Raw genomic sequence first — 13,563 nt, 5'->3', positions numbered from 1 at the left:
TTTTGAGCTAGTGAAGTCTGCCTGGTGTTTTTACTGTTGAAGTCAGACGCAGGAGGCCCAACTGGATGGTTGCTTTGCTAAGTAAATCTCTATCTGATAAGTACAATATCATTGTGTATAACAAGATCAGTTTTATCTAATCTTTTAAAAACTTGGATCAGGGTGATGCAGGAGCTCCCATTGGCTCCTCTGTACCTTTTGCCCGTTGACTCCTCTCCGTTTGCCTTCCAATCACCCACTCCCAGCCATATCTCTGGGTTCAGCTCATCCTCATCACCTTTTTCTAAGTTGTTATTAATTCCCTTACCTAATTTCTCTGTTTATGGTCTTTCCCTCTTCTAGCATCTCTCCCGTGCCATTGGATTATTAGTCCTAAAACACCCTTATAGCCTCAAAATCTTATAGCAGCTCTTTATTGTCTATGATGTTAAGTAAAGTTTTTCATCACTAGACCTCTTTTGGCCTTAAGATTCTCAGCTGTGAATTGGGGGTAGTGACCTTACCCTCCTCTGGCAGGGTGTGTGAGGGCTGGAGGTAAGGCGCTTGTCACCTTGGTGCATTTTCTTGCCTGACATATGCAGGCTCTCAGATAATTATTCCGACATTTAAAGCCCTCCTTTAACTTTTCAGCCTTACCCATTGAATTTTCTTTCCTCTACTATAAACTGGGCACCCCCAGTAGGTCCTGTGGCCTCTCCACTGGCCCCAGATATGCCGTGTGTTTCACTTTCTGGCTGGACATCTTGGCCCACATCCTGCTGCTGCTTCATCTGTCCTCTCAGCCTCCAGAGCTCAGTCACAGCCTCCTCTTTCCTCAGGCTGTCCCCGACACATCCAGTCCTAACTGATCTTCCGACTTCTGATGATACTCGTCGTCCTCCCCACACTTCAGCTCCGAACTATGCTGTTAGAAACTAGTTTGCCAAGAAAGTTCAATTTTGGTGCCTTTTGATTCTTACTTGTACACGTAGGGTTTTTTGTTTGTTTTTAATATTCTTTTTTTTAAATGTAGGTTTTAAAAATTGCCTTTGAATAAAAATTACAGATACAGTGTTAGAAGTTGCTTGAAAACAATCTCTCTTGAGTTGTGTTTTCGTATACTTGTTTTGTATTGCATGTTACTTTAAGGTTAGAACTAGTAGAATGTCCATTTCTTGTACAGTTATGATAGTGTAAAAATATTCAGTGCAAACTACAACATTGGTCACTTTTTCTTTTTTAAGTGCTCACAGATTAATAATCTTTTTTTCCAAAATCTTTTTTTGGGGGATGGGGGATACCAGTGGCACTTTATTACTAAGCCACATCCCCAGCCCTTTTTATTTTTTGTATGGAGACAGTGTCTTGCTAAGTTGCTAAGGGCCTCAAATTGAGTTGCTGTGTCTGGTCTCAAATTTATGAGCCTCCTGCCTCAGCCTCCTGAATCACTGGGATTATAGGCATACACTACTGTGCCCCCTGAAAAATCTTTTTTTCTTGATTATATTTTTGAAAAATTAGAAAACACCTAGAAGCGCTAGCAAAAAATTACCCTACTTCTTTTTACCAGTGCAAGATAAGGACCATTAACATTTTTGTTGTATGTTCTTTAATTTTTTTTCTGTAATAGGTGAGTTTCCTCCTCTGAGTTTCTCACTTTGTAATTCTTCCTGCTTTACTGTGTGCATGTATGAATATGTAAAAACAAATCCCAACCCCATTATGTCCAACTATAATGCCCCAATAAAAAATATGGAAAAATATATAATTCTTAATGCTTGTTTTTCAGCTTTTCCTGACAGGATTCCTGTACACCCTGGAAGTGCTTGAGGAAGAGTGATGAAGGCAAGTATTGAGTCTGTTCTAGTCAGTGCAGTTCACTTGGAAAGGAAAACTAGAATAAAAAGACAAAGGTCATTGGGTGTGTAATGGGGGGTGGTTGGTGGAGTGCTCTCCAAAACATTTGTAACAACCTTTTCACTTATATTGACTCAGAGTAACTTGTTTCCTGTTAACTAACAGCTTGTTATGTTTTTAGTAAAACTGTGGTGGAAAGATTAATTGTTGGACATTCTGAGAGTTTAACAAAACTATCTGAGGAGCCTGGTCAAGGGTAACTGCCATTGCCTCGTCCCTTCCCAACTTTCACTCCTTCCTCTTCACCCCTTTCTCTCGAGTTGCTTTGTTTCCTTTCCCCCTTTTCCACTTCCTGTGGTTTACGTAAAAGCACTTCATTTTTTAGAAAGTCTGCGTGAATCAAGGAGGAGCCAACATTTCCTGTTTCCCTCTTTTTAAAACTACAGTTGGCTTTGCACAGTTGAACTTGAGCTGGGATCTAATACAGATAATTGGGGAGTTTTATAAACTCAGAAGAAAATAGGGAAGCACTAAAAAACTTTGAGGTTATTGAATTTCTTTCATGCTTGCATTCTTACAATATCAGCAGTTCTATAGCCATAATTATTACACTGTTATCTCATGTGGTTCTGCTAATAACATTTGACTTTCCTTAATATCTGGCGTACATTGAAAGGGTCCCTAAAGGCTTTTTGTATAGAAAATTTAAGGAATCTTCAAAACGGTGGCCATGTTTCTTGTTGGTGCTGATAGCACAGCAGTAATGCAGATTATAGCTACAAGTGTAAGTACCAGATGACATTTTATAATCAGAGTTATAGGTTGTTTTTCCAAATTTTTATCTGGTAACTTAATGCTTAGAGCTCACTAAGGTACGTTAGTAACATTAAGATAAGTCAAGCCTTCGGAAATCCTGAAATCCATCATACTCTGCGACCTAATCCTTGCAGCTGGGAAGAGAGCCTTGGTTAGAAGCCTTAGCCCTGCAAGACTCAGCTTAGAAATTGACGCCACTTCAGGTTTTCCCAGAGAATGCTAATATTTCCTTGTCATCAGTCATCATTGCAGATTATTTGAAAATAAATAATAGACACATGCTAGTGATGAAATCTCAGACAAAATTAGTGACATTTAAAATGTACCATATTGTCCGTGTTTTAAATAGGAGAGAAACAGATGGTCACTTGATTAGTTTATAACACTGCCCAAAGAAAGATTTGTTGGATAATAATTTCCTAATACCTATATTTATGAGACAAATAGGTCATTTAGTTTTTCAGCTAACCTTGACATTCTTTTATTCGTGGTTTCCTTTAATCTCAGGGGATAAATTTACTTTATACATTTTACTTAACAGTAACAACAAAAAAATGAGTTGTCATATTAGCTAATGCAGCACAAATAAGGGAAAACTAGGCCACCTCTTCACTGTCAGCCTGCAGCTCTGACGTCCTGCCATGTTTTCAGAGTCTAGGTGGCAACTGTGCAGAGATTAGTTGGTGTCCACTGTTACTGGATTATCTTGGCTCCACAGCCTTTTCCTCTCAGGAGATTACAAATAATTCAATAACTATTAGTCTGCCAGACAAACTCCCAAGGAAGGGGAAGATAATTAAATACATACATTATGGGCAAAACTTTTGCCCAGAAGGAGCCCACCCAAAAAACTGCACCAGAGCCCAGGACATTCATTAATCTAATTAAGAGTTAAGGGGTTTTTTTCTGGGCTGTCCCAAAGGGACAGAGAAAAGGCAAATAGGCAATCAGGGAAAGGATCAGAGGCCACAGGAGGATGGCAAGATTTCAGTGGCACCTCAAAGAATTTGAGCGAAAGGCAGTGAAATTTCCTATTATTGCTGTTCTGCATTTGCTTTTTTTTTTTTTAAGACGCAAAGAATTTTATGGTATTTAGAAAGCAGGAAGGTACAGGTGAGAGACCAGTGTCTTTAACGCTGTCGCCCTGTTTGTGCTCCTGAGAGGTAAAAAGTCAGGATGAGGAAATGGGCATGAATGAACAGGGACAGTGGAGTCCCCGTGACAGTGTCCATGCAATAGGCCAAGAAGGTCTTTTTGAGTAGTCACTAGGAAGAAACCTCTAGAGAGTTTGAATTCATTCGCAGCAAACCCTGACATCCAGCTAATTTACAGCTCCTAGAGAGCCACTTGGGGAAAAGGTGACTGCATGTCCCCAAAATGTGATCCACACACTGCTTCATTGGTATGACTTAGTACCTGGGAATGTAGACAGCTTAAAAGACTTCTAAACCAAAGGTTGAGAGAAAATCTGGGTATAAAGAACTTCCTGTATCATGTTTTGGCCTCACCAGCAGCTTCTGTGAGTTTATGCAATTGTATATTTTTACAAACTCAATAAAAAAAATAAACACTTTCTACTAAGGAGAAATCTCATCCCTCCCCCCAATCCCCTTCAGCATGTGATCTCAGTAACCATGGCAATGATGCTGACTTGACCTCTCTTGGTTTCTGCTTCCTTTTAACTTTCTGCATCTAACACTGGTGTATGGTTGCTGTTTGACCTCTCCTTTTCTGTCCTTCCATCACGCCCAGTTACTGTGTGACGTCTTTGCCTTTGAATTTGTGTAGATACACAGGACGCCTCTGTCAGGCATGGTACTGTTGAGAAGGGGATTGTCTTTGTGTCTCCTTTCTTGAAAGCTGCTACTGGGCAAAGCTCTAGTCTCTCTGAAGACTGTTTCTGTCTGGCCTGTTTGTCCACACGGTGCCAGAAAGGTCATTTGTGCTTCAGCAGAGACTTCAGCCTATAAGATTTTTATTCCTGTTGTCCTCTCAAAAGAGCAAGCCTGTCACCTCTGATTACCAGTAAGCTTGATGAATGAATGGTAACAACAGATTCCTGTATTCCATTGCAATCCACGGATCTTAGACTTGGATATTCACTTCTCACTATTATTCTTTGAATTTACTGAGTTTCAGCATGTGGATAATTAACTGTAGTTTTGAATGACAGGAATTAAATTGTTGCATCCAGAATAAGCTTTGGACAGCTTTTGTCTTAATCTCCTAAGCAGCCACTGTTCTGTCAGCTACTACTGTGTCCATTCCAAGATGGTGAATCTGCTGTGGGATTCTTCACATATTGAAACATTTTTTAAAAATGTTGCTGTTTTCATTTCCTGTGTATTTGTTCTGGGCTTTCCCCCCCCTTTCTAGAAAATAGTCATTATTCACTATCTAGAAAACTATCTTTTAATCTTTTGATTAAAGATTGCTTGATGATAGTGCCTATTTGTTTGGTTAATGGCATGTTTCTCTTTAACACTGGAGTTTCTGCATGAACTTATGATATAAGGCTCTTTTCTTTTTCTTTCTTTCTTTCTTTTTTTTTTTTTTCTTAACATTAGATAGGCATGAAGCCTCCGTCTCACAGCTGCATGCATAGTCGCTGTTGAAGCAAATGCCTACCTAATCTGACAGTCTTGGTGTGTTTAAAATTTTTTGAGTTTGCAAATAAGCTTATTAAGTCTACTGATGGAGCCTTCGGGCAGTGAACAGTTATATGAGGACCCTGATCCTGGAGGCAAATCCCAAGATGCAGAGGCCAGAAAGCAGACAGAATCTGAACAAAAGTTATCTAAAATGACCCACAATGCTTTGGAGAACATTAATGTGATTGGCCAAGGCTTGAAGCATCTCTTCCAGCACCAGCGCAGGAGGTCATCAGTGTCTCCACATGATGTGCAGCAGATTCAGACTGATCCAGAACCCGAGGTGGATCTGGAGAGCCAGAACGCATGTGCTGAGATTGATGGTGTCCCCACCCACCCCACAGCTCTGAATCGGGTTCTGCAGCAGATCCGAGTGCCACCCAAGATGAAGAGAGGAACGAGCTTGCATAGTAGGCGGGGCAAGCCAGAGGCCCCAAAAGGAAGTCCGCAGATCAACAGGAAGTCTGGCCAGGAGATGACCGCTGTTCTGCAGGCAGGCCGACCCAGGTCTTCCTCCACGACCGATGCTCCCACCAGCTCCGCCATGATGGAGATCGCTTGTGCGGCTGCGGCGTGTCTCCCAGGAGACGAGGCATCCTTGGAGCGGGTAAGTCTTCAGATTTCCTTTTTCTTGTAGCCTTGTGTGTGTGTGCACAGCCTTAAGACAGGTGTTGGGTTGATTTTCTGGCGTATCCATTGTGTGGAAAGCCACCTCCTGGTGCCTCACTGTGCTTGACTTTGGGTTATGGAAATAGACGTAGGGCAGCAAGACAGGATGTCTAATTGGAAACTGCGCATGGATGGGTTTTTGAAATGGGGTAAGCTTTCATCAGTCATTCACTAGTACTTGTTAATACCTGCTGTGTACAAGGTGATGGTCCAGGTAGTTAGGGGACATCAGGAGACACAACAAAGGTTTCTGCCCTGCGGCTTGCTTTGTATTGGGGGAGACAGCGCCCCAGGGAGAGGAGGTGGATACTGTGATCAGCACTGTGGGGAAGAAATAGAACAGGAGAAGAGATGAGGAGTGTGGGCCTCACTGAGAAGAGGACACTTGAGGGAAGGCCTGCAGAGATGTGGCCACCGGGTACTAGCGCTCCAGGCAGGTGAAGCAGTCCGGGGGCGGGACTGCTTGAGTTGTCAAGGAATAGTGAGGAGGCTGGTGTGGGAAAGCCGAGTGTGTGGATGTGCAGTCATAAGAGAGGAGGCCAGGGGGGTCACAGGTAGGGCTTTGTAGGGTTAGTGAGGCCTTTGTATGCCCAGTGAGATGCGGCGCCATTGAGGACTCTGAGCATGAGAGGGTGTGGTCTGACTCATATTTCTAAAGGCATCTGTCTGGTTTCGGTGTGGACAGACTGCAGCAGGTCAGGGTGGGAGCCAGGAGAGCAGTAAGGGGTCTGCAATAGTCTTGGCAAGAGATGGCGTGACTGAAACCAGAGTTTTAGAGCAGTTGGGACTGTGGATGTAGCACAGTGATCGAGTGCTTTCCAGCATGTGCAAGGTCCTGGGTTTAGTCCCCAGCGCTCCCCCACCCTCCCAAAAGGCAGGTAGAGAGATCACAGCAGAAGAAATCATAGGGTGACAGATTTTTGAAGTTCCTGAATAGGGTTTCCCTAAAGTCAATTGATGAGCAGTATACGACTAAGAGTGGAAGCCAGGTTGATCATACTGAAACATGCATGGTGATTCTGAATTTTACATGCTCTTTTGTTAATTTTTTTTTTTTTAATAAAACACAGCGGGATCAAAAGGTTTATCCCCAGTGTCATTTGTTCATATGTTCAATCCATAAGTACTTATTGTTTGGCCTAGGATTGTTTGAGGTCAGAGACCTGCAGACCTTCCTTTGAATAGTAAATGTTTTCAACTCTGCAGGCCGTGTGCTCTCTGTGCAGCAGCCCGGCTGTGTGCTGTCGGGTGTGTGAATGAGCCTGCCTGGCTTACCGGTGGATGTTACCTGGTCTTATGGGCCATGCTTGCTGGCTCCTGTGTTAGGTACTCAACATGTGAAGGAGTAAAACAGATAAAAATCTTTGCCTTTTATGGAGTTTACTGTGTAGAAGGGGAAGATTAATAAAACATGTAAGTGAAATACAGAGTATGAGAGTTGTAAAGAAAGAGGAGAACTGTAAAGGAGAATGGTCAGGTTGAATGTCACTGAGAGTGCCACCCATGACCGAGACCCGAAGGATGTGAGGGAGCAGACCAAGCCACTCAGGTGTCTGGGGAAAGAGCATGCCAGGCAGAAGGAAGGGCACATGAGCATCTCCCAGAGGCCTGCACTATAAAGAAATGGTATTGAAATTGTTTTTTTCTCAGCACTAAAATGAGAGGATGATAGTGCACTTCAAGATCATAAGTCAGGCCACATGCACTGGCACATGCCTGTAATCTCAGCAGCTCAGGAGGCTGAGGCAGGAGAATTGCAAGTTCGAGGCCCAACCTCAGCAATTTAGCGAGGCCCTAAGCAACTTAGCAAGACTCTGTCTCAAAATAAAAAATGCACAGTACTGAAAACAGGCGAACAAAGACCCAAAAGTCATGTGTGTGCCAGATGAGTAAGGAGCACTGCTTGGGACAGTTCTTACTAATAAGAATTTGATCTGTAAATAGTATTTAAACCTCTCTTGCGGTTTGAGCATTAAGACTTTTCACTTCATATGCTTATCTATCTGTAGCTGTCATCATGTTAAGTTGTCACCCTTCCTCTCAGGGTAATTTGTTCCTTTTTTCAGTCTCTACAAGTACATGCATGATAACACACAAATATTTATACTGTTCACACAGATTTCTGCCCTGTCAGTTTCATTAAATTTCTTTATAACAAAGACTTTATTCTACCAATAACTGTCTCTTCAGTATTTGTACTTTGGAGATTAGCAATTTGGGGATGAGAGATTTCTGTACAGAGACCTCACCATCTTGTTAAGGAGGCAGGAATTACATAAAGTGGCAGTTTGAGAAGCAGCGTGATATAATGTGACCAAGCTCAGAAGTCAGGGGCTTGTGGTTTTAGATTCCAGTTACTTCTGTAATTAAGTATCCATGTGACCTTAAGGAAATTAAACTCTCCAGGTTTCATTTCCTTTAGTTTCAAGATGAGGTCATTTCAGTAAATAATATTTAATGTTGTTTCTCATCTGAAAATACTATAAATTAAACTTGCTGTATTTCCCATTTTTTTTCATGGCATGCACAGAAAGTTAAAATCCAGACAGCAGTAAGCAGGGTGAACTGATGGTCCAGGGCTGTGCGAGCCCACCTGGAGAACTGAGTTAACCAGTGCCTGCAACATACTTTTAGTCCATTCTCAGCAACTAAAAAGCTTCAGTAGAGAACAGTATGTATCAGATGTTATTGAAATTAAGATGGTAGAAGGCCCAAGAAGAGCTCAGTCTAGGGCTGTGTAGAAAAAGTACACTGGGCAGCATGTCAGATGACAGATCTTCAGTACAGATCTTTCCAGTCAGTACAGATCTTTCCCATTATATAATGACACAATATAAGCAAATAATTAGGCTTCAAAAATAGTTGAGACGCAAACAACAACACAACACCCCAGTTGTGAGTCTCTAGAGAGCTAGAACCATACATGGCAATTAGTTGTGTGTCTCCCCCACATAGAGAACCCTGGGGTCTAACGAGTTGACAAGGGTTAGCCAGACACTTAGGGGAAACAATAAGAGATAAGTTAGGAAAATATATAATTATATATAGCTTATTTTTCAAATTTCAGTTTAGGGAAGAGGTTTTTTATTTAGGAATATGAGTGTGGAACTAAATTTTGATGATTTGACTGAAAATAGGAAATACTGAGTTTTTTTAAGGCAGAGGGATTACATGTTAAAAAATATATTAGCTGGGCACAGAGGCGCACTTCTGTAATCCTGGTGACTTGGGAGACTGAGGCATGAGGATCTCAAGTTCAAGACCAGCTTCAGCCTCTTAAAGAGACCTTGTTTCAAAAATGAAATAGGCTGGGGCTGGGGATGTGGCTCAAGCGGTAGCATGCTCGCCTGGCACGCGTGCGGCCCGGGTTCAAACCTCAGCACCATATACAAAGATGTTGTATCCGCTGAAAACTAAAAAATAAATATTAAAAAACTCTCTCTCTCTCTCTCTTTAAAAAAAAAAAAAAAAAAGGCTGGGGATGTAGCTCAGAGGTAGAATTGCCCCTGGGTTCATTCTCTCTCTCTCTCTCTCTCTCTCTCTCTCTCTCTCTCTCTCTCTCTCTCTCTCTCTCTCTGACACACACACACACACACACATCAAATTTTTAAAAAATAACTGCTTAAGATGGAAATTTACTATGTTGAAGACAGAATAAAATGGGAAAAACCCATCTAAGGTACCAGAAAACTTTACTGAGAAGTAATTGTCATGTAGCATAGAATCTGTCAACTTATAAAACATATACTCAGTTGTTCATTTCTGTGGGAGAAGTCACTCTGAATTTCAGTGTTAGAAATGGTTTGTAGATTTCCAGTTTAGTCCAAAAGGTGCATTCCTCCAAAACCTAGTTGAAATATTGTAACTATGCCACTATTGCAATAGTAACTACATAGTAAACAGTATAAGTTGATGCTATTTAAATGGCTCCTTTTTGTGGGGAGGGGTACTGGCGATGATGAGTCCAAGGGCACTGTACCACTTAGCTACATTCCCAACTGCCTCCCCCCCCCACCTCCCCCTTTTAAGACAGGGCCTTACTAAATAGCTGAGGCTGGCCTTGAACTTTTGATCCTCTTGCCTCAGCCTCCCAAGGTACTTGGATTACAGGAAGGCACTATTAAAAAATACCTCTTGTTTTATAAAATAGTAAGAATGAATGCAATTTTTTTGTCATAAATTTTGAGATAGAAAAGGTTTAGAGGGAAAAATGAGACAGTAGATGCAAACTTGATCTTCTAAAGGGAAGGTTAGAAGTGACTTTTTAAAAAAAGACATCACTTTAGAGCTCACTACATTATTTTCCTCTTCATAGGCAAATTTATCTTTAATAGGCTACAATTAGGGACTTGTTTTGGATAACTTAAAATATGGACAAAGAAAAAGAATTTTTTTGTAGTGTGTGGCTAGTAACTGGAGTATAAAGAGGACGGGACTGTGTGTGTTCAAATAAAGAAATTTCTGTGATTGAATTAGTTGAGCTATGAGCAAAATCATAAAGCTAGCTGTACTTACTTCCAAGAGGATAAGGTGTCAAGAAAAAAGATAATTCCTGTTGCTGACCACCAGATGGTGCCCTAGGCCAAGCACTGGTAGGTGGAAGTGAGGGGTGACCGTCCTGACTGGACATTAATTGTGGCTAGTATTTTTGAGAAGTAACCTATATAGGAGGTCATTAGGATAAAGGCTAAGTGACTAAGATAAGGTTAGCAGGTGTTCTTGTAAATATCGAATTGGTTACTGTGGAAATAGAATAGATAATAGAAAAGCACATAGGATTTGATGTTAGAACAAAGAAATCAAAGGTTAAAAACAAACAAAAAATTTTAATCCCAAGATTTGCTTGGGAGAACCAATAAAAAAAATAGTGTTGGTTTTCCACGAAATAGTAAAAAAATTGTGTTGATGAAACCCAATAGAGAGCTCTCTTTTTTACTAATTTAGTGTCAGTGGAGTTACCAACACTGTTGAGGGAATCTCTTACAGGCAGTTGATAATAACATGGGACTGGAAAAGTGGCCTTGAGTTAGAAATGAAAATATTTTAGCTTTTTAATTGTTCTTTCCAAAGCTTGATTGTCATAGCAGGTGACTTACATAGGTTTATTGACCCTTGGAGCCAGAAGTATATGGCTATATCCCGCCCACCCCCACAATTTTTTGATTATCCTTAATGTTCTATTTCAAGGTTAAATATGGTGGTTTAATGAGTGGAAGTGAAGATACAGATATGGTATTCTTGACCTTGATAAATTTGTTATATAAAGTTTAACAGGGATGTTTTTTAAAATATTTTGTTTTCAAATTTGAGTTGCATTCCTTCTGTTCAGAAGCAGCAGAGTTTATGTTGAAGACTTAACATAATAAAAAGTAGAGTTCACTTTTTTAAATGAAATCTAACCTACTTTCCTTTGTCCTACAGAATAGGCACAGGCTTTAGGGTAATCAGACCCATAAAGGAAAATAGCAGGCGACCCACTTTCTGCCTCCCCATCTGTACCCCAGGGAGTTGGGTACTTTATTAGTATCTTTGAATCTTAAGAGTCAGGAGGAGAGTTTCGGCACCCAATGTCCAAAACACAGATGCAAGGTCCTCCTTCATAGACTCAGACAAAGGGACAGATCAAGATCATATCATGTTATATAAGGTATTGCTGGAACAGATTGGTTTTTCTTCTGAAATGACAGTACAGCATTTTATCTCAAGAAAGATAGGCAACTTTGGCAAGTTAACACAAAATTGAACTTAGTTAAATATTTGTTTAAAGTTGATTAATGACTTGTTTTGATATTACATCATCATGACCTGATCCTCTTGGTCATATAAGCAGAGTAGATTTTACTTTTGAACTTTGATATTTCAGGGTCACACTTTATACACATTATTCATTAATTTGTGTCTCTCATTTATAAATAAACTTTGAAAACATTTAAGTAGAATCCTAGGTAGAATCATTTTATTGATATATTTTTTTGGTACTGAGGATAGAACCCAGGGGTACTTTACCACTGAACTACATCCCCTGTTCTTTTTTATTTTTTATTTTATGACAGGGTCTTGCTAAGTTTCTGAGACTGTTCTTGAACTTCCCATTCTCCTGCCTCAGCCTTCTGAATTGCTGGGATTATAGGTGTGCTCCACTGTGCTCAACAGAATCATTTTACAATAAGTAGATGTTTAATTTTAAAAATCTGATGGAAGATCTTTTTGTAATAAAAATTAGCAAAGGGGGCTGGGGTTGTGGCTTAGTGGTAGAGCGCTCGCCTAGCATGTATAAGGCACTGGGTTCGATCCTCCGCACCACAAAAAAGTAAATAAATAAAATAAAGGTATTGTGAAAAAAACTTAAAAGAAAAGCAAGGGCTTATTTGGTGTAGATGTAGTACAAAAATATTCACATCTCCAACTAAAGATCAAATCAAATATTTAAGAACTGATCAAATACATCTTATTGTATCATAGTAACATCTTACTGGTAATCCTAGCGATTTGGAAGGCAAAGGCAGGGTGGCAGGTTGGAGGCTAGCTTTAGTAATTTAGCAAGATCTGTCTCAAAATAAAAAGAACTGGGGATCTAGTTCAGTGGTAAAATGTTGCTGCGTTCAGTCCCCAGCACTGCCCCGCCCCCACCCTTCCCCCCAAAATTCTTACTGGGATTAGAAGCCATAGCGCAGATTTCAAAATTGTAATAATGTGGAAACCCAGAATTTAACAACCTTGGGTTGCAAAATGAGTCCCTTGCAACACTTCTGACTTTTAGTCAATAGGTCACTGGCTGTTGCCAAGTGATGAGCTAAGAGCCATATACTGTTGCGTCTTTGAACCCTAATTGGACTCCTCACTTTACGGAGTGTGAAAACCTGCCAGAGGTCACACAGCTATTATGAGTAATGCCCGGACCACGTCCCTGGGCTCCTCCACATCCCCATTCTTGCTTCTTTACCCTAATGGATATGTCAGAAAGTGGAAAGTATCAATTCTGTCAAACAGGGGACAAGAAAAGGGAAAAATAAAGTTTTTCCTTTTTTTCAAAAATTAGTTACTAGATCAGCTTGTTTGAACAAAGGCAGAAATCTAAGGGCACTGGCAGAGTGATTTTTATCACTACCCCTTTTTTGGTTTCTAATGTTATTATTTTTGAACACTCATCTTTTTCAGATGGGTAGCAATAAAATAAAATAGTGTAATGATTCCCTGGTTATATTTAATAGTTTATTAAGATATGGGCAATAAGATTCTGTACTTTAGTATGTTTAAATGAAATAATAATGAACAAGTAATTTACAATGTCTAATAAAGCAACGTTTTTATTTAGTGAGGTGGTCAGTTCAATGACCAGTCTTCATGGAGCTCTTTCTGCATTTTGAGATTGAGCTGGGGTGGAAAAGAAAGCCCATTGTTTTTATTTGTTCTAATTAGTTACACATGACAGCAGAATGCATTTCTGTTCATTGTTACACAAGTGGAGCACAACTTTGTACGTGATGCAGAGTTGTCCCATGTGTGCAGTAATACACGTATCTAGCCCACACCTCCTCCCCTTTGCCCTGTCTAAAGTTCCTCCATTCCTCCCATGTCCCCTGTCCCCCAA

The 13,563-nt window shown here is 40.5% G+C and overlaps 1 protein-coding gene across 6 annotated transcripts in view; it reads left to right on the top strand.

Moving 5' to 3' along the window:
• Tmcc1 (transmembrane and coiled-coil domain family 1) overlaps positions 1 to 13,563 on the top strand; it is a 168,668-nt gene that overhangs the window by 39,818 nt on the left and 115,287 nt on the right. For 4 of the 6 annotated variants that reach the window (XM_071605934.1, XM_071605932.1, XM_071605933.1 and 1 more), the window contains 2 exons: positions 1,769 to 1,824; positions 5,220 to 5,910. In XM_071605934.1, the coding sequence (XP_071462035.1) occupies positions 5,347 to 5,910 (564 nt within the window). In that variant the 5' untranslated portion in view covers positions 1,769 to 1,824; positions 5,220 to 5,346. The remainder of the gene's footprint in view (positions 1 to 1,768; positions 1,825 to 5,219; positions 5,911 to 13,563) is intronic. The other 2 variants (XM_071605937.1, XM_071605936.1) reach the window with 1 other exon arrangement.

Source organism: Marmota flaviventris, chromosome 20 (assembly GCF_047511675.1).
Source record: "Marmota flaviventris isolate mMarFla1 chromosome 20, mMarFla1.hap1, whole genome shotgun sequence".
NCBI lineage: Eukaryota > Metazoa > Chordata > Mammalia > Rodentia > Sciuridae > Marmota > Marmota flaviventris.
Note: the sequence above shows the minus strand (reverse complement) of the source record. Positions and strands in the feature narration are given on the sequence as shown.